General features: G+C 39.1%; 1 protein-coding gene across 1 annotated transcript; it reads right to left on the minus strand.

Annotated features, from left to right (window-relative positions):
• Window positions 1-363: 363 nt before the first annotated feature.
• On the minus strand, window positions 364-20,427 carry LOC111580643 (rho GTPase-activating protein 42-like). The gene is made up of 24 exons (XM_023288486.3): window positions 19,914-20,427; window positions 17,319-17,414; window positions 17,140-17,201; window positions 14,094-14,165; window positions 12,804-12,905; window positions 12,602-12,712; window positions 11,777-11,881; window positions 10,057-10,186; window positions 9,849-9,949; window positions 8,523-8,632; window positions 8,338-8,416; window positions 7,782-7,821; window positions 7,631-7,693; window positions 7,463-7,537; window positions 7,253-7,337; window positions 7,114-7,172; window positions 6,852-6,957; window positions 6,572-6,731; window positions 6,340-6,490; window positions 3,603-4,298; window positions 3,348-3,498; window positions 2,813-2,881; window positions 2,619-2,698; window positions 364-999 (listed from the first exon to the last, which is right to left on the minus strand). Exons 1-24 carry the CDS (start codon window positions 20,065-20,067, stop codon window positions 902-904), a joined length of 2,955 nt encoding a protein of 984 aa, XP_023144254.2. The 5' UTR covers window positions 20,068-20,427; the 3' UTR covers window positions 364-901.
• Window positions 20,428-21,428: the final 1,001 nt, after the last annotated feature.

A 21,428-nucleotide genomic window follows, 5' to 3' on the forward strand; every position in this document is an offset into this window, starting at 1 on the left:
CCAGATCCGTACAGGGACCCAATTGCATGATTACGTGTCATTTATGTGTTTACAGTTGAAAAATAGCTCATATTATCTGGATAACTTCTTTTTACACAGAAGATTATGGGGCCAGATTGCCCTCCAACATTTACCCATTACATATACACACACACATAGATGCATGAGCTCAGTTGTGAGTAAACATAATCTGTAGACTGTTATGAAAAACTGCTTGTACCTTGGCAACACTGCTTATCCTCATACATATTTAAAAATATAAACAATTAAAGAAACTGGAACTGAGGAACTCAGAGGCCATGAAAGGACTTTTTCTGTGGAAAATGAATAATTAACATAAATTGTAATAATAAAAACAAACTCTTTTTTTAAAGAAAAGTATTTGTCCTTTATTTAGACAGCAGGAAAACTGACAGAGACAGCAGGACGAAGGTGTAACGACAGGATTCAGTCTTCAGTCTCATACCGCTCAAGGCACAGAGGTGTGAATATTTCATTTTTAAACATACAGTTAGGACATTAAACACATAAATTACCAAGATTGATATAAAAACACTGCTTCCATGTACCTTGTAGACACATTTAATCCATATATAGTGAAGTATAGCAGAGACTGCTGAACAAAAAAGACAAGCAGATAATGAGTGGAACGACGAAGTCAGACAACAAGTCAAATAATATTAACATCTACTGTATTATAGGCTGGTTAATAACACATAACATGATTACATACAGTACACACGTCTTTCATATCCTGCCACAGTAGTCAGTGATAATAGTCACAGTTACAATATAAATATATTATATCTTTGATCAGCAGCACAGAGGATTACTGTTTGCACTGTAGATCCCTAAAATCTAAATCCGATCTGCATTTCTCAGTGATGTCTTGATGACACAGTCAGGTTTGTCCGATGTATGTGATGTAGTTTTCAGGAATCAGGCCTGTTTTACCGTTGTATGTCGCCTGAAGCCACCCTGGTTCCACAGACGGATACACTGCAGACACAAAACAACTCAAGTCATGACAAAGACCTTCATATATAAAGCAACAAAATGTCTTCTGATGACTTAGACAGACAGCTAAAACCTTCTCAAGACATGGAACCTTCTCTACAACTTCGAAGCAAACCATACTGTTGTTGGTTTCTATTAGGACACCACAGGTTCACAGTGAACTGCACCCTTCTAAAATGAATAACCTACAGTGAATCATCAGGAAATTAACAGTAAACTGCAATGTTCCACCTCTTGGTTATTAACACAATGGCATGCTGAGCAGCCAAACATTGTTCACACCCGACAGCCCTTGTATTAGATCTGAATTCAGATCACAACTATTATTTCACAAGAAATAATAAAAAAATGTTAAAATAATCCAATTAAAATCAAATTTATTTATAAAATACTCAAAGAACAGCTAAGATATTATATTTACTGTAATGCTTTGGAGCTACAAATACAAAAACATTGTGGATTTTTCACAAAATCCATGGATAAATTTGATTAACATTTGGTGCAACAGAGCATTAATGTGGATCAAACTTTAAAGTAACTAAAAGTATGCAATGAACTAGAGAAGCATTTTTGTATAATAAGTTGAAAGCATCTTTACAACCTAACACTAAATAAAGTTCTCTAATAATACAAAAGATAAAATCTGCAATCTGTGGCAGTCAGAGGCCTGTAAAAATCAGGTCCAATCATTGCATTCAGTCCATGTGAGATAATTGGATGTCTTTCTAACTACATACCTGCCTACCTGCACGCACTCTGCCTGTGCATTCATTGCACAAAGGCTGGACGGATGCTTTGCACACTTAAAGCTAGTGAGCTCAAGAGTCTTTCAGTGCTCTTTGTGGTCTCCATCCACCTCCAGTTTAAATAGTGCTTGTTTACATGTGTATATGTTTGATGCCTGTCTGCATTTATTGATATTTATTTTATGTTAGTCCATATTGGCTTTGAACGTGACATTTTGCAAATGTAGTCATGTAGCGTATTTATGTGTTTTTAGACATGAGGAAGGTTCATAAATTAGTCCTTCAGTTATGCTTAGGTGGTTGTGCGTTTATGTCTTTTGAAGGGCTTTGGAGGGAGCTCCAAAGAAAGGATTTGTTTTGTTTTGTTCCAAATCCAGTCTATTCTTGCTGGCTTTTGAATACTCTATCTTTAACAGTAAGATTTAAGACATAAGAGATGTTACAAGAGGTTAGAAGAGATAATTCTCACTAAATTAACACAACATATGTATTGCATGGAGAATGACCTTCAGGTCTTATTTAGGAATAATTCAAAACGCATTTATAAATGTGGCTCCTGAACACTTACTGTCCCATTAACTCTTGATATTAAAATGTTTGATGAGGAAAAACACTACAGAAATCCTGACTACAGGTAACAGGAGTAATGTTAACTCTGCAATGACTTAACCTGGGATGAGTATGCCCGTCTTCATTAATTCACCTACTGAGATCAGACCATAATGTGGGCACAGTTACAATAACAAGGATCCATGGATCAAACTGTGCCACCCAGATACAGATCAAATGTTAATACCAGGTGTAAACTCAGCTAAAACTCTCTCAGGAAATGAAACCTTGGAGTGATTTTCTTACCATTTGAGAACAGCGCCCCCTGTGGAAAACTTAACTCATGGCTGTGCTCTGCCTCACAGGAGTAAAGAGCTTTTGCGTCCCTGAGAGAAAACACAGAAAAAAGTAAACTGAGTGATTCAGGAAGCGAGTTAAAGAGGGCTGTGACATGTGATCACGTCAAGGCTAACAAATTTATTCCTCCGAAGTCAACATACCTTCCACAACATATGTCTAATGCTGAGGAGAACACCGAACTCTCCCGCTGTGGTAGTCTGACTGATAATCTGCAACAAACAGATACAGAATTGTCATCTGCAGTACATAACTTTGAATACCGATACTGAGAGTGAGTCAGTGGGTTGGTCAGTTTCAAAAACACACATTCAGAATCTGAAAACAAAACTGTCTTCTTCTTAAATAATGTGGCCAACTCTTGAACCAGATCAACGACAAGTAATCATTTCTGATGTCAGACAAATGAAGTGTGAGATGTAACAGCTAAGAATGTGGCAAGATTAGTTCAAATTAGATGAAAATAATCACCCAACCAATACATTTCAATTTTTATTTTCATGTAGTTCAAAATAGAGAAAAACCAGAGCACATGGTTCTTTATTTAGTCAACCATGTTCTTGTTTTCCCCTGAGCTTTTTTTTTTTTAGAGGATGGACTGAAAAGCACGAGGTGAGGTGCTGTGTGATTACAGCACCTTAATGTCTGACATATAAAATCTACTTTACAGAAACTCACAGTGATCCAGGTCTCTGGTAACCGTTGCTGGACATGGCTGCAGAGTGTTTCGGAGTCAGATCGGAGCCACAGCGGATGTGCGAAGTTTTACGTGCCTCTCGAGGATCCAGCGACATGAGACTCTGTACCGATCCATGACAGCTTTTGTAATCTGCAATAGAAGAAACAAAACCAAACATGAGCTTTCTTTATCCTACAAGTTCATCTTTGTAGCTCTGCAATGTGTTACAAGGTGAAAAAACGACATGTATGTACCCTCAGAGATGTGCAGGGAGGTGAGAGAGGAAGATGTGGAGAGCTGGTAGGGAAACAGGGAAGAGGAGGAGGAAGAGGAGGAGGAGGCAGTCCTGTAAGTCCTAAGCTGCCGAGGAGAGGTAGAGTCCGTCACTCTGGTTTGTGTGACAGTGGCACTGCTTGCATTTCTTTGATCCACCGAATGAGTGCTCTTCAGAGAGGAGACAGACGCTGCTCTCTGAACAGGGAAACCCTCCCTGAGGGTGGAGGAACCCTCCACTGACGAGTTCTGGATGGAGATGGTGGACGTGGAGGCTCTGGAGGGAGATCTTGAATCTTTCACAGACGACAAGGAGGCAGAAGAATTTCCTTTGACGGACCTCTCCACCGCAGACAACAAAGAGGACGTGGAGGAGGACAGAGAGGAAATCTGCAATGTCGGAGTGAGCTGGGCGGAAGTCTGGGAAGAGGAAGGCGTGACGTGAGGGGAGGCAGCGCTGTCTGTCGGCTGTCTCTGATCTTTCCCATTTGAGGAGTTGTGTGGTGGAGAGGAAACTGCGGGAGGAGAGGATGGTGCTGTGGAGGGTGACGTGGGCTCAGCAGCAGGAGAAGACGGCGAGGAGGTCTGAGACAATCCGTTCTTTTCAGAGGAGTGTGAGGACAGGGATTCCTGGCTGCCCATCGGAGTCGTGCTGGGGCTGCTGCTGAACGTGTCACCTGGAGGGAGAAACGAAAATGAGTTACAGGATAATGAGACTGAATGACAATGGCACCATCAAAGTTAGTGCTCAAGGACTGCTGCAAGGTTTGAGGACTGTCTCACGGTTATTGGATCAGCCAATTATGTCATCTGTGTGCATATTACTGGTAAACTTTTATTAAAGTGTGCCTTTTACATACTTCTTGTCTTTCTTTTTTGATAGGCCAAGTCGTAAGTGCATAGTAGTATAGTTTAGAGCACAGACTGATTTTAAACCCTTTGGTGAATTATAAAGCGCTACATTATCTGAGTTGTTTATGTTGCTGCTACACCGCACTGTAAAATGAGTGTTGTGCAAAAAAGACATGAGCTCATAAATGTAAAAACAAAGTTGAAAACATTTCTGCCATCAAGCTTAATTTAGTAAAAATAGTAACTGCATTTATATAGCACTTTTCCAAACAGTTACTAAGTAGTTTACAATTATGACAAAGTGGACAGAAGAAAACAACACAAAGATAATATTAACACTGCCCATTTGCCCGTGGAAGAAAAAAAATACAGCTCCAAAGAAAAACAAGGCACAGCATGAGTCATTTGCAATGCAATAGATTTAGTCTCTCTATGGAGCTGGCTGTTTGGTCAGGTTTCCACTTAAGTTCAGACTGGAGAACAGCAACCAGTATTCAACGAATTACCTAAAAATTTGGTACCAACATGCATGAGTCCCTTACATTGAACTGCATTACTTTTGATAATCCCCTGACTTTTTATCTAACACCATCATTCAGTCTCAGTTTCACAACTTTAGTTTATTCCTTTTTTTTTCTTCTACCAAACACCCTCCAAACTGGCAATGTTTACATCAACATCAGTGGTATTTCTGAATGTTAATTTAATGTTGAACTAAGAGGACGACCATGACAAAAATTATTAGCTGCATGGTAGCATATCGAAGCTAGCATTTAGCTTAAAACAGCCCTGTATACCAAAGCTGTAGATTCTTTAAACAATGTTTAAACATTAGACGTTTAAATGTGAGTTTAAGAAATGGACAGAGTCTGCTGGAACTATGAAACGTACGTTCTTTTTTTCTGCAGTGTGGACACAGCATGAGAAGATTAATCAAGGTAATGATGTTGTGACAGGTGGAATATTCAGTTGTTGTGTGTGTATACAGTAATTTAAGTGCCTGAAGAAAATGTTCTACTATCTGTATATGACGCTGTCATCCACTTCTTTTCATCCCTTTCTGGAACATTGCAGATTATTCACTGCTGAGCAAGAGTGAGAGAGGTGCTCAAATTCTTTACTGAAGGAAAAGTGCAAAGATTACAAGGTTAAAATACTCTACTGCTGTAAAAGTACTGCATTCGAAACCATACTTCAGTAAAAGCTCAGGAGGATTATAAAAGTATCACAAGTGACAATGCACATTCTGCAGAAAAAAATACCCTGTGACTGACTCAATGTGTAAGTAGGGTTTTTGTTTGGAGGTAATTTTAACAATTTAACTCGACTGAGTCGTTTAGTCATTTGGTTGCCAACCTGGTGTCGGCCTCTTCGAAAGGTCACAAGATACACCTAGAGGGCAGTGAGGTGATGCCTGAATTCTGAAATAGTATTGTCTAATCTTACTATTGTCATTCTTAATTATTAACTGTTAAAAATGATGATTTCGACTCACTGGTGCAGTTATGAAAAATAAATCTTCTAATGAGAAAGTACCTTTTATCAACAAAGCTATCAGCTTGGAGATACAATTATTGCTTGGGAACTGCTGGTTTGATCCTTTACAATGAGCTGTACTTTAAAAGCTTATCATGTTTTTTAATGTGAATATTTATTCTGAAACTCACCTAGTAGATATAGCTGTCAACTGCGGTAAATAATGTGGAGTAAAAGGTACAATGCTTCCTTTCTAAATGTAAAAATAGCTTGAAATGGACATAAAGTCGTTTAAAACTGTGTTTAAACACAGCACTTGAGTAAATGTATTTAGCTGCTGATGCGACGTGGTGATGGTGAGTGATGAGAGAAAGGAGCTACAAGACTCACTGTCATTATCTGCCAGGCAGAGAGCCGGAGGGTAGAGACGGGCTTTTCTCTTTCCAGATGACAGACAGATGGCCTTGCTTCTCCGAGGAGTCGACCGAGAAGACGGAGCTGGAGGCAACGGCACCGACAGGTCTGGGGCCTCAACAAAGATCTGACAGGAACATACGGTGGGCATGTCTGTTAGGCGCGTGCGTTTTTAGTTTTGTGCGTGTGTGTGTGTTCGTCAGCACACCTTGTCGTGGTTTTCAATGATAATCTCCACCACAATGTTCTGAAACTTGATATTCATCATGGCTGCTACTGTCTCCTCCTGCGACCTCATCAATGTGGGGCCGAAGATCATTCCCAGGTTGGAGACAGTCATCAGATTCTGGTCACTGTGAGAAGACACCCTGCACACACACAATCAACATGTATGTTTCATATTAGCTAGAGTCAGAGTTTTTAGAAAAATAATGCACTCTCAGGTCTAAAGGTATGTTTTCAGGGCTTTAAAACCCTTATGTGCATACTTGAGGAGGTGCTTGGTTAAGAGGTCCAACATTGTTCTGTTTTTTTCTGGCAGTTTGTGTACAAGAGCATGAATCGCTCTCACTCTGTACTTCTGGTCGTCATACTCTGTGAAACAAGAAAAGAGCACAGAGGGAGAGATAAGGTGTGGCTCTGTTTACATCAAATACTACGTATGAAGTCAGTTATTTCAATCCCAACACTGCTGAAAATGTGTCTGCCACACTCTATTTGTGTGCTTTGAAAGAAGCAGTAACATCTTACTTGCAGCCTTGATGAATTCTTTATGCAGCCTGTAGGTCAGCACTGGTTCTGCCAGACACCTATGAGCACAAAATAAAGTATGAATGCATAATTCATGAGCAGTGTTACTTAAAACGCACACCTATGTACTGCATGTTACCTGAAATAATTCTTCAGGCCACTGGTTATGGTCTTGTTGTCCCAGGCATCTGCATCCAGCTGCATGTCAGAGGGAGCTGTCGATGCTGCAAGAAAGTAGATAATAAATTATGTATTTGTAATGACGGACTTTTAAATACACCTAATATTTGTTGTGCTGCCATAAATTTACCACATGCAGAAAAAAAGTATCACACAAAGCATTGCTTACCAAACACACTTGTCATCAGCCGCTGAACTTTAGAGTTCACTCCTCCTATTCTGTATAGTCCCAAGGTGGTAATGCCTACAGAAAAAAAGTTTAACATATTTGATAAACAGCACAAATACTCAGAAGAACTCTTATTTCTCTTATGATCATTTTAAGAGCGACAAATACCTCTTGTTTCAACCAGCTCGATACATTTCTTAACAAAGCTGAAGCCTGCCTCGTTGAGAAATGCTGTAAAACAAACCAACACATTTCTGAGACCCTGAAATACATAAGTAATGTTAATACACAGAATCTCCTGAATAAACCTGATACTCACTCTCCTCCTTTTTACTGAGCAGAGATGGCAGAGTGTAAATCTGAACAAAGATAGAGCAAAATTTGTGTCAGTAACATTTCAAGACAACAACACTTTTGCATACAAAGTTGATTGTGTTTAACACAATCTAGCAAATCTGTATTTCTCTCTAGTTACCCTGCAGTAATTTTTCTCAGTGATAACTATTATTTATTACTGGAATTATGTATTAAATGATTGAAATATGGGCTGCACAGTGGCTTGGTGGTTAGCACTGTTGCCTTGCAGCTAGAAGATCCCTTGTTCGCGTCCTGGTCTGGGCCTGGGATCTTTCTGCATGGAGTTTGCATGTTCTCCCTGTGCATACATGGGTTTTCTCCGGGTTCTCCAACTTCCTCCCACATTCCAAAAATATGCTGAGGTTAACTGGTGATTCTACATTGTCCGTAGGTGTGAAAGAGAGTTTGCTGCAATGGACTGGCGACCTGTCCTGTTCTGTCTCCAGGCCCCCTGCGATCCTAATGAGGATTAAGCTGTGTATAGATAATGGCTGGATGGATGATTGAAATCTTCCTACCGGTTCTTTTCCATCCATTGCCTCCATCCACAGCCGTCTGTTGGCCTCAGAAAGCGCTTGCAGGGTGATGACACCATGTCTGCAGATGTAAAAGGATCATTTTAACAGCTACATCTCAGTTTACTTAATTGACAGCCAGTCATCTGTGATCGTCACACAGCCTCTTCAGCATTTTCCTCTCTCACCTCTCCACTACCTCGATGTCGAAACAAAACCGCTTGTCGATTGAATCAGTCTTCCTTCGGACACATGAGCGCAGCCTGAACATCTCTGGTGTGCCATTCACCATGCCATTCTGTCAACAGAGAAATGTTTGCAATATTCAGACCTGTTGCAATTACTGCATAATCACCTGATTGCAGGTATTTGAGCTGACCGCTATAATTTTTCAGAATCGGTAGAATTGTTTCCATTCACTTATACAAAAACAGCTCATAGTTTTTCACTGTTTGTGCCCTCTTCTTCTGCTATGGTTTAATGTTACTAATTGTTCCTTCGTCAAGGATAGTGGTGGAGTTATGTGACGATCAGCGTTGGTTTGTCCGTTTGTTAGCAACATTACTCAAGAATGAACTAACGGATTTGGATGAAATTTTCAGGGAAGGTCAGAAACCACACAAGAACCAGTTGATTAGATTTTAACAGTGATACGGCTTATAGTCTGGATCCATGGATTTGTTAAAGATTTCTGTATCATTGCGAGACAGCGGCACAGCATCACTGTAACTATGACAACAAGCGAACACTACATCAGCTGCCTGCTGATGATCACATGATTGCAATCCTACTACAAATCAATCGCAGCAGATTTTTTTTTAAAGATTTCATCCGTTGGCAGTCAGACAACAACTGAGCAGCCTTGGTGGAGTACTGCTCTCTGAGGGCTTTTCTTTCTAATCTTGAGATACTTAGCTTCTAAAATTCAGCTGACCGCATTTTGATTAGCATTTATTGACATTAACATTAGATGCAAAATCAAACACCACAACATTATTGTGGGCACATTTTGGTTTTAAGGTGCTAATTTAAAAGTAATAGAAATTAACAGAAAAAGACAATAAAATCATAAATCACAATTATTTATTTGGCAATATATCATCAAGTAAAATGACTAAAAATTAAGTGACAGTTCTAGATGTGTGTATTAAAATTTGGTAATCACTCTAAGAAAGTATAACTTTTTGACATTGCTGCAAAGAAACAATGCTGTTCAGTTTGTTTAGGACTGTATCTGTATTTTTGCATGTCCTACTGTTTGCCAAAACTTGACACAAACCTGGATAAGAAAAATATTGCACATCTTTTTGTGTTTGTCACAGTTGTTTAACAGCATATCACATAGATTGCTTTTAAGGGTTTCTTGGTGATGCACTTCAGTGGTTGTGAGAAGCTGCAGCACCGAAGAATTCTGTCAGCTGCTGAGCCGAATCTTAAGACATGCCAATGGAAAGAGGCCACCAGTTACAAATGTCTGAAGAGTTGTTGTGGGTGGTCATGTTCTCCCAGCTCACCTGTCTGCTGGCCGGTCTGGACTCTGTGTTGCTCATGGTGAACATCTTGGAGCTTTTCTCATAAGTGCAGTAGTATCTGGTCCACACGCTGCCCAGAGGCCCTAGATAATGCATGCATATGTGTGTTAAGCATGATTATGTAAGTCTACCATTTGATTTTTTTCACAGTAGGAGTGAGAGATACAGAAGGATGAAAAGTGTATCTCACGTTTCTCCTGTATGTACAAATATCCCTCCATAGTAAAGCAACTGGGGGCTTTGAAGTCTTCCTCTGCAGATCGGATCCTCTTCATCAGCCGCTCAACCTCAGCGCGTGTACTTTCAAAGTTGTTACGAGCCTTAACAACAAACATACGCATAAGAAACTGCACGGAAAGGACTCTTTCTTACATACTTAATGATCATGAAACCCACTAAATCTTCAAAAAGGAAACGATTACTTAGTCCATCTGTGTAAGTCATTATGCATCTTCAAACAGGTAGCTTTTTTGTAAATCTAAGAATTGCTCCGTATCTCATCTACACTGAAAAAGTCCTTCCTGTAAACAAAAATTGCAAATGCACTGGAGACACCAAACCTGAAGGCGGACGCAATGGCATACAAGTTTTCCACTAAATATCCCCTTATAGATGTTGAATTTAGGGGAAACTGAACGGTTTAACAGTGCCCAGTGAGAGTTTATCATCTGGAAATAATAGTTTCAGGATCACCTATTCAGGTCAGTTGGACTTGCAATCGCAAGCAAACCAGTCAGACAACTAAAAAAACATGTGTGAACCACTGAGGAAGTAATTCATGTGATTGTTTGCCAGACCAGGCCTTGTTAATACAGACTTGCTTTTCCAAATATTTACTGTTAATACCTTAAAGAGTCCATAAAATGCACATTTGAAGGTTTGCTGTCACAATCACAACATATTTTTATCATTCTATTTGTTCTACAATTTCAAATCTATTAGGTTACAAACTAAAATGTCCACAAAAATAAAACTTTACAGGGACAAAAACAGACACTAACAGCTTGGATTAATGAAATTCGCCAACAATGAATGTAATTCATGCTGTTTGGCCCCAAAGGACATAAACAGGAGCTTAGTTTGTTGCAGAGAGGCTGTTTATAGGAGTTCTTCCTTTGAGTTTATTAAATTAAACCTGCGGTATCAAACAGCAGCAGAATGACCGTGAGTGTCTCCAAAGATTTGCTCTGGGAGTAAACATGTTTTTCTACTAACTCCATAACATAGGCAGCCATACAAGTACTTAATACTTACATAAATAAGCAGAATGATATAAAAATAGAAAACTTTTTATCTGGATCAACAAATATAGGATTCAAACTGCCAAACACCACAGGAATCTGACTAGATATATCCTGTTCGAGCATGTACTATTGACAGCTCAGTCAGAGCTTAACAAGTTCTGATACAATCTAATAAGAAAACAAATAAAAGCAAAAAGATAAAGACTCTACAGCCAGTTTACCACCTGAGGCTTGAAGAATGTGATAAGCTTGCTGTTAGTTTAGATTTAATCTTTTGTTTATAATTGCATTCTTACATATGATATATCACTTGTGTTGTCATTCTGACAAATACCTTGTGCATTTCACTGCTCTCCATCAAAATGGCGTGTATGTCTACACTGTGAGGAATTTTAAGGAAAAAGTGACCTGTGCCTCAATGACCAAATCCCATCACTTTAACAGACTGATGAAGTCTGCAATACTACATATCCCAAGTCTAAAAAAGGCTAATAACTCCCTCTGGCAAGGACTTTGGCCTTTGTAATCCTTCTGACCTTTTACATGCAGAAAAAGCATAATATGGGCTCTTTAAAATGCAGATACACCAGACAGAGTGAACTATTTACAAATGAATGATATCAGGTCCAGAAATTGTCCTGAGGTTTGCTGTAAACAAACACTTACATTTTGCAGGTTGAACTGAAGCTGCTGCTTGTAGGGTTCAAACTCACTGGCCAGTTCGTAGCCCTCGTGGTAGAATGTAAACAACCCCTGCAGGAAGGCCAACAACTGAGGAGCAGAGAGAGAAATCCACAGGGAAAATGTTAGCTGTAGGGGCACGGGAGTAAAGAGTATAATGAGAGGATTACAAAAGAATGATTGTCAGTCATCTGCCTAATCAATCAAAATAACCTCAATAGGAGAAAAACCCCGAATTCTGCCAGTTGTTTGGTTTGCTGCCCTTGTTTACTTTACAACAAAGAGTTTCCCTCTCTGTCAGCCGGAAGAAATCTCCATGCAGGAAGTGCTGCTACAGCAACAGGAAAGGAGCTTTACTGATATCCATCATAAAACATTTTATCACTGGACAAACAGTGTGTGTGTAATGTGTTTTTCAGAACATGGCTCGGTTGTCTTACTGCGATCATGTGCACACACTGAGGGACTCATGAATGCAATTATGACGATGTTTATGAGGTGTGGCTATTAAATAACCACACTGGTCTTATGTAAACTTAACCAGCATTTGTTTCAGTATTTAATAGCCACACCTCGTATGACTGTGTGAAGAAGCAGCTCAAAACAGACTCATCACTCATATTTTCCTGTGACGAAACATCGTGTGTGGTTATGTTTTCCCTCTGCTGATCAGAGCTGTAAAAGTTCAGCGAGACTCGAACACAGGAGGCAAACGCACTGATGTCATCTCATGAATTACGTATGTGAAATTTGTATCCCAGCTGGAAAATACACATGTATATAATAAACATGACAATTATGTGAACTCACTGGCTCCACAAATTCAAACTTCTTCCTCTCCTGCACTTCTTGGATCTTGAAGACATACTGCAGAGACGCATCGTAAAAAACCTGCCTGTCTTTGCTCATCTGCGAGTCCGCCTGCAACGCAAACAGCCACAACACACATTCAGGGTTATCCAACACATGTGGGAGGCACTTGTTATGCGTTTTTAAGAGTCCGACAGATTACCTCATGCAGCTGGGATTCCTTCTTTTTGGAGGACAGGCTGAGGTGTTTCTCCAACACCGAGTAGTACCTTTCTGTCTCCTTGTCAAACTGCTTCTTTCCCTCCTGCAAGACGGGAATGCAGAGAAAACAAATACAATCAATTTAATAAATGACTTTCAATCCATATTTTTATGTTACATGGACAGAATGTCACATTTACATTACTTGAATATTAATCCCTTAGCCCTTTACATCACTGTATGTTTTCTATGCTTTACTTTCAGGAGTAAACATGTTCTGCTTTTTACTTAATAATTCAAAAGATAAACACAAGGGTATAAAACCAGCAAAGTTATTATTTAAATCAATGCATTTCTGATCCAAATAACACATGAATCTACCTCCTATTCTTACATATACTACTGATAGCTCAGTTAGCACTAAACAAGCGCTGATACAACCCAGTAAGTAAATAAATAACCGTGTTAATTTCACCAGTTAGTATGCAGCCATTTGATTGTCACCACTAAACACAAAGTCCAGCTGACGTTGAGGAGAAATGTCATTAGTTTTGCAGGTCATAAAAGTACTGGACAAAGACACGTTTGACTTGATAGAGAAAGGTCAGGGGGTCAAAAGGAACAATCCAGCTTTCAGGGAACCAATAAGCTGTGAAAAAAAGTGCAGTGGGACTGTTAATAATCTAAATAAAGAGACTCTGCCAAAAATATTTAGGACAACAGCTCTTTTCCGTAACAGCTGCAGCTCCTAACTCCACATGTCCGACCACTTTCTCTTGCTCAACAGCATCAGAATGAGGATGTGTTGCTCACACACTGTCGCTACATTCTTCAGGCTGATGAGTCGCTTCCATCAAACACACACAAGTGAGCTGTGATTTCACTTTCAGACTTGATATGACTGGGGTCGGTTCTATTTTTTTTAACCCCCGCCCGCCACATGACACTGCTATCTATATCCTAATTTCGGTCTGCGAGAGAAGATAAAAAATGAGATAAGATGAACTAAACAACTTGAGACAGCTGCTGAAATGAGACACCAGACTCAGTTAGTGTTTATTCTGCCTCTCTGAGTTCAACCATCTCTCTGTCTGTGACGTGCTCCCCGTCTTCCCTCCCAGCGTCCGTTCCCATGACCTTCCCACTGACACTGGCCTGTGATCCATCGTTTATCGGAACAAACTGAATCGCTGGCGAAGAGCCCCACAACACCCAGAGTGTTAGATAGCTAAAGAACGAAACGTGCTGGTTTGCAATCTACTCAGCTTTCAGGTTACAGCTGCAGATATACCTTAACAGCTCCGATCTGCTCCTTTCGAAACCTCTCGAGCGGTGAGATCAAAACGTCATCGGCATTCTGGATCTAAGAGGAAAAAAGAAACACAACAGCCGGCTCAGTGTGTTGCAACAGTAAATACTAACTGGCTCAGAATCAGCCCCTGGGGGGTGACTACACACGACAGTGAGCATGACTAGTCCAAGTACAGTAAAGGCCATGAGTCTGTTACCTTCTTTGAAAGAATAGGCATTGTGCATTGTCCTGTTGTTTCTGACCATTTGAGAAACAAAAATGTCAAATATAATTGATTTAATGAAACTTGTTGACAATTTGAATTTATATTTTTCCGCTCAATTCCTTTCCTTGTAGTGCTTGTGATATTCCTTTGGGCCTTGTCTAAAACCTCCAAAAATTCCTCTATACAGAAAAAAATTCTGACTAAGACCAGAAGCAAAAATAAAACAACGGCTCAGTCATTGTCCCATGGGGATTGCAGCAGTTACAAAAAGTGTTTATCTTAAAATAGGCTTCCATTTGAAAGTAAATGTTTGTCTCTTACTAGACAGACTACTTCCCTTCAGACTTTCTGTTTCATGTAAGTGAGAATGAACATTTTTTCAACTTTACAAAAGTGTATTAAGCAAGAGGTTTACTGGATTTATTTAATGTTGATCCGACATGGCAACTTGCTTTACTGTAAGCCCAAATTACATATAAAAATTAGAACAGAGTTAGAGATGTAAATACATCAAGATTGAGGTATAGCAAAAGCGTTTAAACTGAAAGGACTTAAACATCTCTCGATTGAAAAAGACCAATTGTGAACAACTTGGAGAGCTATTCAAGTCATAGTAATATCATAGTATTCAGTCATAGTACGACACATAATAAAAATGTGCAATATGTGTTTATAAATTAATGACTATCACCCAGCTTTATTAATGCAACAATACAAACTAGTTGACTGAGTATTTTCTGGGTTGGTTTATGAAAAAAGCCTAAATGCAAGCAGAACATGAGCAACTTCCGCTAATTCCTTCATTGGTAGCAACAGTTGCAAATCAGGTACAGCTGATGCTCAGAAATTCACTAAAACTGGGCCAAGTCTGTCAGATTTGAAGTGAAAAATTATGTTAGACTTTTTTTTTTTTTCCAGCCGGCTGACTGTACAGTACATCTGAGAAATTTATGAGCCAAGCCAGAAAAAAAAAAAAAAGCTACAGATCGGTTATCAGAGCTTTGTTTATATTAGGTCTGGGTCCTCTTTAGTCATGAGTCTATATATTGCTAACCTCTGTCAAATCCTGCTTTGTTCTGTGTACTTGATTTAAGTATCAGACTCTAAATATCCTCCCGGCCTGACATCATGACTTCACTTTCACTTCAATTTAGTGCTTCACCAGTAGTAGCCAAAGAGAGGTCTGCTTTCTTTGGATGTTCTTTTTTTTCACCACATTACAATGTCAGGATGAAGCAGACTGTGGGGCATTGTCAGATCTCAATAATAGTCCTTTCAGGTCGGACAGGTAGCCGTTTCAGGGGAGCCTACTTACTGGAGCTGCCCTTTAACTTAATAATGCTGGTATTATTAGAATTTCAGATCTATCTGCTGCGTTGCAGTTGTGCCACAGCAAGTGGAAAAGCATACAATCAAAATACACACACACACGCACACACACAGAGGACCCTTTTATGGACTTTCCCAGGCAGTCGGGGCTGTGCTCAGTCTCACAGGGGAATTGGCAGAATAGGTTCCACATGGTTCCTCTGTAACCAGACCATGCTCACAGCCACAAAGACACACACACAAACGGCGCTATACATGAGCTAGCATACTATGCACATACATTGCACATGCGCGGTTTGCCCTCACACACACTGTGCCAGACTCCAGTCACTCTCACACAAAGGCCTCTGGTTGATGGAGGACCTCTGAGTCAAAGACGTTTCCCCAAATTGCCATGGAGGCACACAATGCTGCTGGGACAAAGTTTTCATTGGGAATGCGTGAATCAGTCTAGTGGGAAAACCAGTCGAAGACACAAGCTTGAGGAAGTCAGTGAGGTGCAAGAGGCCCAAGAGGCAGCAACTTCTAAACTAAAATCCTCTAGGTGAGAGACAACGCTGAAAATCAGACCAAATTGATATTGCAGATTTAGACAAAACATCATCAATCATGTGGAGATGCACATCTGGTCACCCACTGAATGTCAGCTCATTATTCACTCACTTTTTCCATCTGTCTGATATTGGGCGCAAAGCAGGTAGTGTGCTGTGAGCTTTTAGGTTATTTTTACAGAAAATAGCTTACTGCTGATGCCAAAAACGACACTATGAGAGCAGTGAGAAAGAACTAACGTGGTTAATTTGTGACCCAGACAGCTAAACTCACTGTAAAGTTGTGTAGAGCCAAAGGGAGCTTCAGATTTGAGTGATAATTCTCAGCAGGTTTTTAACTCTTTCACATTCTTTTCACATTATTAATATAAAAATAGTATTTATAGCTATGCTAAGATGGAACGCAGTTGTTGGCTTTTTCCTAACTGGGACAGCTTCATACCAATGAAGCACATATGGAGAGAGTGTGTGAAACTATTAATTTAGACGTAGGTGACACCAGTTTGGTTAAAAAGGGGCTTTTGGACTAAATAGTGAATCAGATCAGCATAGTCAGTCAGACTAAAGTGCGTCAAACAGTTTCCTTTAAAGCCCTTCATAAGTCTGCAGTTTCTGTTATCAACTAAATAAACATGCATGAACCACAAACATTTAATCTATGTGAACTATGTCGAAAATGGTGGCGCACAGACATTAAAAAAAGTTTGTAAAGTTAAAAATTAACAGAATATGAACAAAATCCATCAATCTAACCATTCAAAGTTGTTACTTATAGAGCTTTTATTTTGTAAATCAACATACCGGTATCTCAAGTTGACACTCAGAGTCTTATCAATTAAATTTTAAAGTGTTAAGCAAACCAACCTTGTGTGAAATTTTCATTTTGATCTCATCACACACACACTTAAAGAGACGCATGCACAAACGTTCATTTTCTTACCAGTCGTTTTCTCTCCTCTTCCATGGTGCTTAAGAGCTGAGAGAACTCCTTCAAGGACTGAGCTGCAAAAGAAAGTACATGCCTCGTGTTTGTAAAGATCATGTCTGGAGATCATATTTTGCATATTGTGCCATCTCAGCTTATAGTTTTCTATATCTTTAGCAACATTTTCATCTCACCTATATTGATCTCATCATCAGTCTCAGCATCTCCGATACATTCAAACTGAAACTCCTGCAGAGACTGAGAGAACCGCTGAACAGCAAGAGAAAGACCTGAAAAAAGCAGGAATAAGTTCATTCAGTCATTTGAAGCAGGTTCAACAAATTAATGTCTGGCATCACTTATTTACAACTAATTTCATTTCCGTATTCACACACACTGCCATCATTGGGCCGACAACACAACTTAATGCCCCCATTCCCCTGCAGGCTACATCATTTTTTCCCTCCTGTAATAAAGTATTTATACATTTTCCTATGAGAACTCTTGCATTTCATTCACTGCCAAGACACGAAGTGTCAAAGTCTGATATAAACAAATTGCCACACCCTTCAACAAACTCCACTAAGAAAACTGTGTCTGCGTGTCCAAGCAACCCTCCAGTAATAGAGTTTAACACCACCACTAATTCTCTGAGGTGCACCAACATTTGGCTGCATTCGCTCATTCACACACCTTAACAACAGCCACAGTTTCAATCATACCACTGTATTACGGACTAATAATAGAACTGTTGAAATGTCCTGTAGTAGCACTTTGTAGCAGACTACTGTCAGGAGATGAGCAGAAACAGTGGTGGTCAGGTTCACTGTATGAAAGACTGTAAACAACAGCTTTATCCGGCACTGGAAACTTAAATTAATGTTATTGGTACTATTTAAAAGCACCAGATGTAGACTGAACTGACTGACTGGCCATTAAAAATAAGTATTAACACACATTATCCTGATGTTTTCAAGGTCTTTTTTTAAAAACAGGGACATAATTCTAATTATTATCAGCTTCAAGACAATATGCTTGTTACTTATAAATAATATAATGCTTGGCACTTTAAGTCGCAATATATAAAATGTGCATTGAATTGCTCTCAAATACTGCTTACAGCAGACTGCATACTGTACTCTGCATGTTTCCGTTTAGTAATGCCAGACAGCATGAATGTGAAAAAAGTCTGTGGTACCTACAAAACTTTAATGCGCTCATTTTTATGACAGTATTTCTTGGTCTAAATGAAAATCCCATTTGCTGCTCTAAAAAAACACGTAAGATGAAAACTCTAGCAGACTCTAAAAGGGCTCTCTACTGGGGATGGACGTTTCTGCAAGATCAAAAATAGTGTCCCACTCTCACTCTGAAGTGTGTATATGTTTGTATTTGCCCAAATCAAACCAGGCCTCAGATGTGTTGTGTGATCATTTCAATAAAAACATGAATTAAGTAATATGTAACATGCAGTATAGATGCAGTGTAAACACAAATAATAATGGTTTGAAAACTATTTTTTGACATAGGCAGCCACCTGAAGGGAGGAACTCAAACTTAGGTAACAATTTTTCAGTATGTTTCTATGAATACATGCCTGTGTCTGTGTAGATTCTCAGACATCCACACACTGAAGACGTTCCACCTCTCATCCAAGAGGCTTCCACAGTTCTAACTGTTCAGTAAAACAAGAACAACACTTTGAAGTAAAGAAGCCTCTTAGATGAGAGGTGAAATGTCTTTAAGAACCTAAAAGGGAAGTCCAGTTGCTTTTTACTTTTTACTGCAGCTCTTAAATGACGGCAAACTTCACATCTGTGTGTTCTGCACTAATAACGAGACAAAACAAGCACTCTGTCTGTCTGTCACCTTGGCCTTGGACAAATCAGGATTGAAATCTTCTACACCAAATTATTAGTTGATTGCTGACAGAAATCACAACAAATTCTTGGACAGCTGTAAATGATAGAAAGGCAGGGAAGATGCCTGAATTCCCTTCTGTTTTCTTTGGCAATAGCTAAGTTACTTGGTGATATTGTAGACTGTTTTGGTTGTTGTTTTGGCTGTGCTTCCCTGACGCCAAAACTACTACTATTTGATGAATAAATCCACTCTGTTTGCACTGCAAATCTGCATCGGGACTTGTCATCCCTGTCAGAGGAGTCATTTTTTAGGCTCACGTTCCCTTATAAGCCAGACTGACACTGTAGACTTTCAGTAAAGTAGCACCAATCAGTTAATATACAGTAAGACTGGGTGCCCCGAGGCCTTTGTTTGCTGCTGGTAATAGAGTAACGCTCTGTTAGTCTGAAACCTTTACATGACTGTACAGACACCTTATTATAAAGCAGACTAACATCAATGAATAGGGTGTTTCTCTAATGACACATGCAGAACAGTTATTAATAGCTATTAATCATGTCTGAGCAAATAAAAACATTCCATCTTCAATTCACTTGGCTCTGGAAAAAAATAGTATCCTTCAGTTGCAAAATAGCTCATGAGACAAAAAAAAGACATAATAGGATTGTTTGTATTCTTGTCACATACCGACACTGGACCAAGCATAAAACACTATAGCTGCATTCCTCACTGTGCTGCTCACATCAAACAATCAAAAGTAACTGTACTGATTTATTTAACAGTTTACTGTTGGCTGAAGTCACAGTACTGCTCCGTTTGAATTAATGGCCTTAGGTTTCTCTGTTATCAGACTGTGTCCCTGGTTGGGCAACTCATTAACACCCACTTTCACCCCGAAAACAAGCTATTAATGAGCGCTTACTTACTTCTGAGGGCAGATATGAGCATGTTTCCATCTTTGATTAGGTCTTTTATAAACCTGTTGGTGCGCTCCAGCTCTATCTCATGGCACTGCAGTCGCTCTCTGAAGTCCGGACTGTCCAAGAAAGAATCACTGAACTCCAGCGTCGGCAGACCCATCGAGAAATCTACACCCGCCGCTAATTAATAGAAAACTAGTAAAACGCGTTGTTTGTCCCTCGATAAGACTTATGACCAGAAACAGTGTTTCAGCGAGCACGGAGAAATTTGCTGAGAAGTTCCTTGCAGCTCCTTTTTTTCATGCCTTTCTTACTTTCTTCCAAGCAGAACTTCCGGACCCTGGAACGCAGCAGAGTCCCTGGCAGGGAGGGTTGGGCTAATCTGCACGACGAGCTCCACGCCGCTTCTTTCACGTTTTAAAGCCAATATATTGGGCAATAACGTCGCTCTGACTCCCTGGCGACTTTTCACTTACGATAGAAAGCACGGAAAGTAGCGGAAAGAAAACAGTACAGCTTCATTTTGGACGCATGAACGCTGCTGGCACAGGCTGTGCGGCTAACTTTGTCTACATACGGCTCTAACTGAAGCCCTGTTACTATGGGAACGAGAGACTCCTGCTGGTGCGCACTGAAATCAGTGCAAAGTCTGCCAAAAAATACAAAGATAACATCGTTTGAACTGCACCTGTATACTACTACTACTACTGATGATGATATTATTATTATTATTATTATTATTATTATTATTATTATTATTATTATTATTATTATTATTATTATTATTATTATTATTATTACTACTACTACTACTACTACTACTACTACTACTACTACTACTACTACTACTACTAATAATAATAATAATAATAATAATAATAATAATAATAATAATAATAATAATAATAACAATAATAATAATAATAATAGCCTTATGTAGCGATAAACAAGTTATAATTGTAATCATTTTTTTTTGCTGTATTTCTATCTTTTGTCACGGTTAACCTATTTATCGAGATAACACCTATAAATGTACAAGAACAGTGTAAACAAGGCATATGTATAGAAAAACAGTATAAAACATTATGAGCTATATTTATAGTGCAGAAAAGTTAAGATCTGGTCATATCCGGACAAAGTTAAATCTACAAAGAGCAGTGCAAAAAGGGCTTGTGCAGAAGAAACTAGAATAAAAAGGAATGTTTATTTGCAACATTTGCAAAAATATAGTGGTGAAACAGAGAGATCTGCACCATCTGTTAATATAAATGATAATTAGCATAATACCAAAGGACGACGCTTTCTAAATATAATATAGATTTTAGTTAGTCTCAGTGACTTTTTTGGATTGGATGGTAAAAACTAATCACTTTACCCACCATTTAATTCAGTGTATGGTTACATCATCATCATCAATTCAATATTGTGTGTAATTCAAAATCAAATTTCCATGTTAGTTGATTGAAAACTAAATACAGCTTTACAAAACTGTCTTTTTAATTTAGTTTTTCTTCACCTTGA

The sequence above is a fragment of the Amphiprion ocellaris genome, chromosome 14, assembly GCF_022539595.1.
Source record: "Amphiprion ocellaris isolate individual 3 ecotype Okinawa chromosome 14, ASM2253959v1, whole genome shotgun sequence".
Classification (NCBI taxonomy): domain Eukaryota; kingdom Metazoa; phylum Chordata; class Actinopteri; family Pomacentridae; genus Amphiprion; species Amphiprion ocellaris.

Coding starts and splice junctions, on each gene's coding strand:
- LOC111580643 (XM_023288486.3), bottom strand. CDS start 20,067: ATGGGTCTGCCGACGCTGGAGTTCAGTGATTCTTTCTTGGACAGTCCG. Junction 7,822..8,337: donor CAATGGATGGAAAAGAACCG/GTAGGAAGATTT, acceptor ATCTTTGTTCAG/ATTTACACTCTGCCATCTCT. Junction 2,699..2,812: donor TTAGACATATGTTGTGGAAG/GTATGTTGACTT, acceptor GTTTTCTCTCAG/GGACGCAAAAGCTCTTTACT.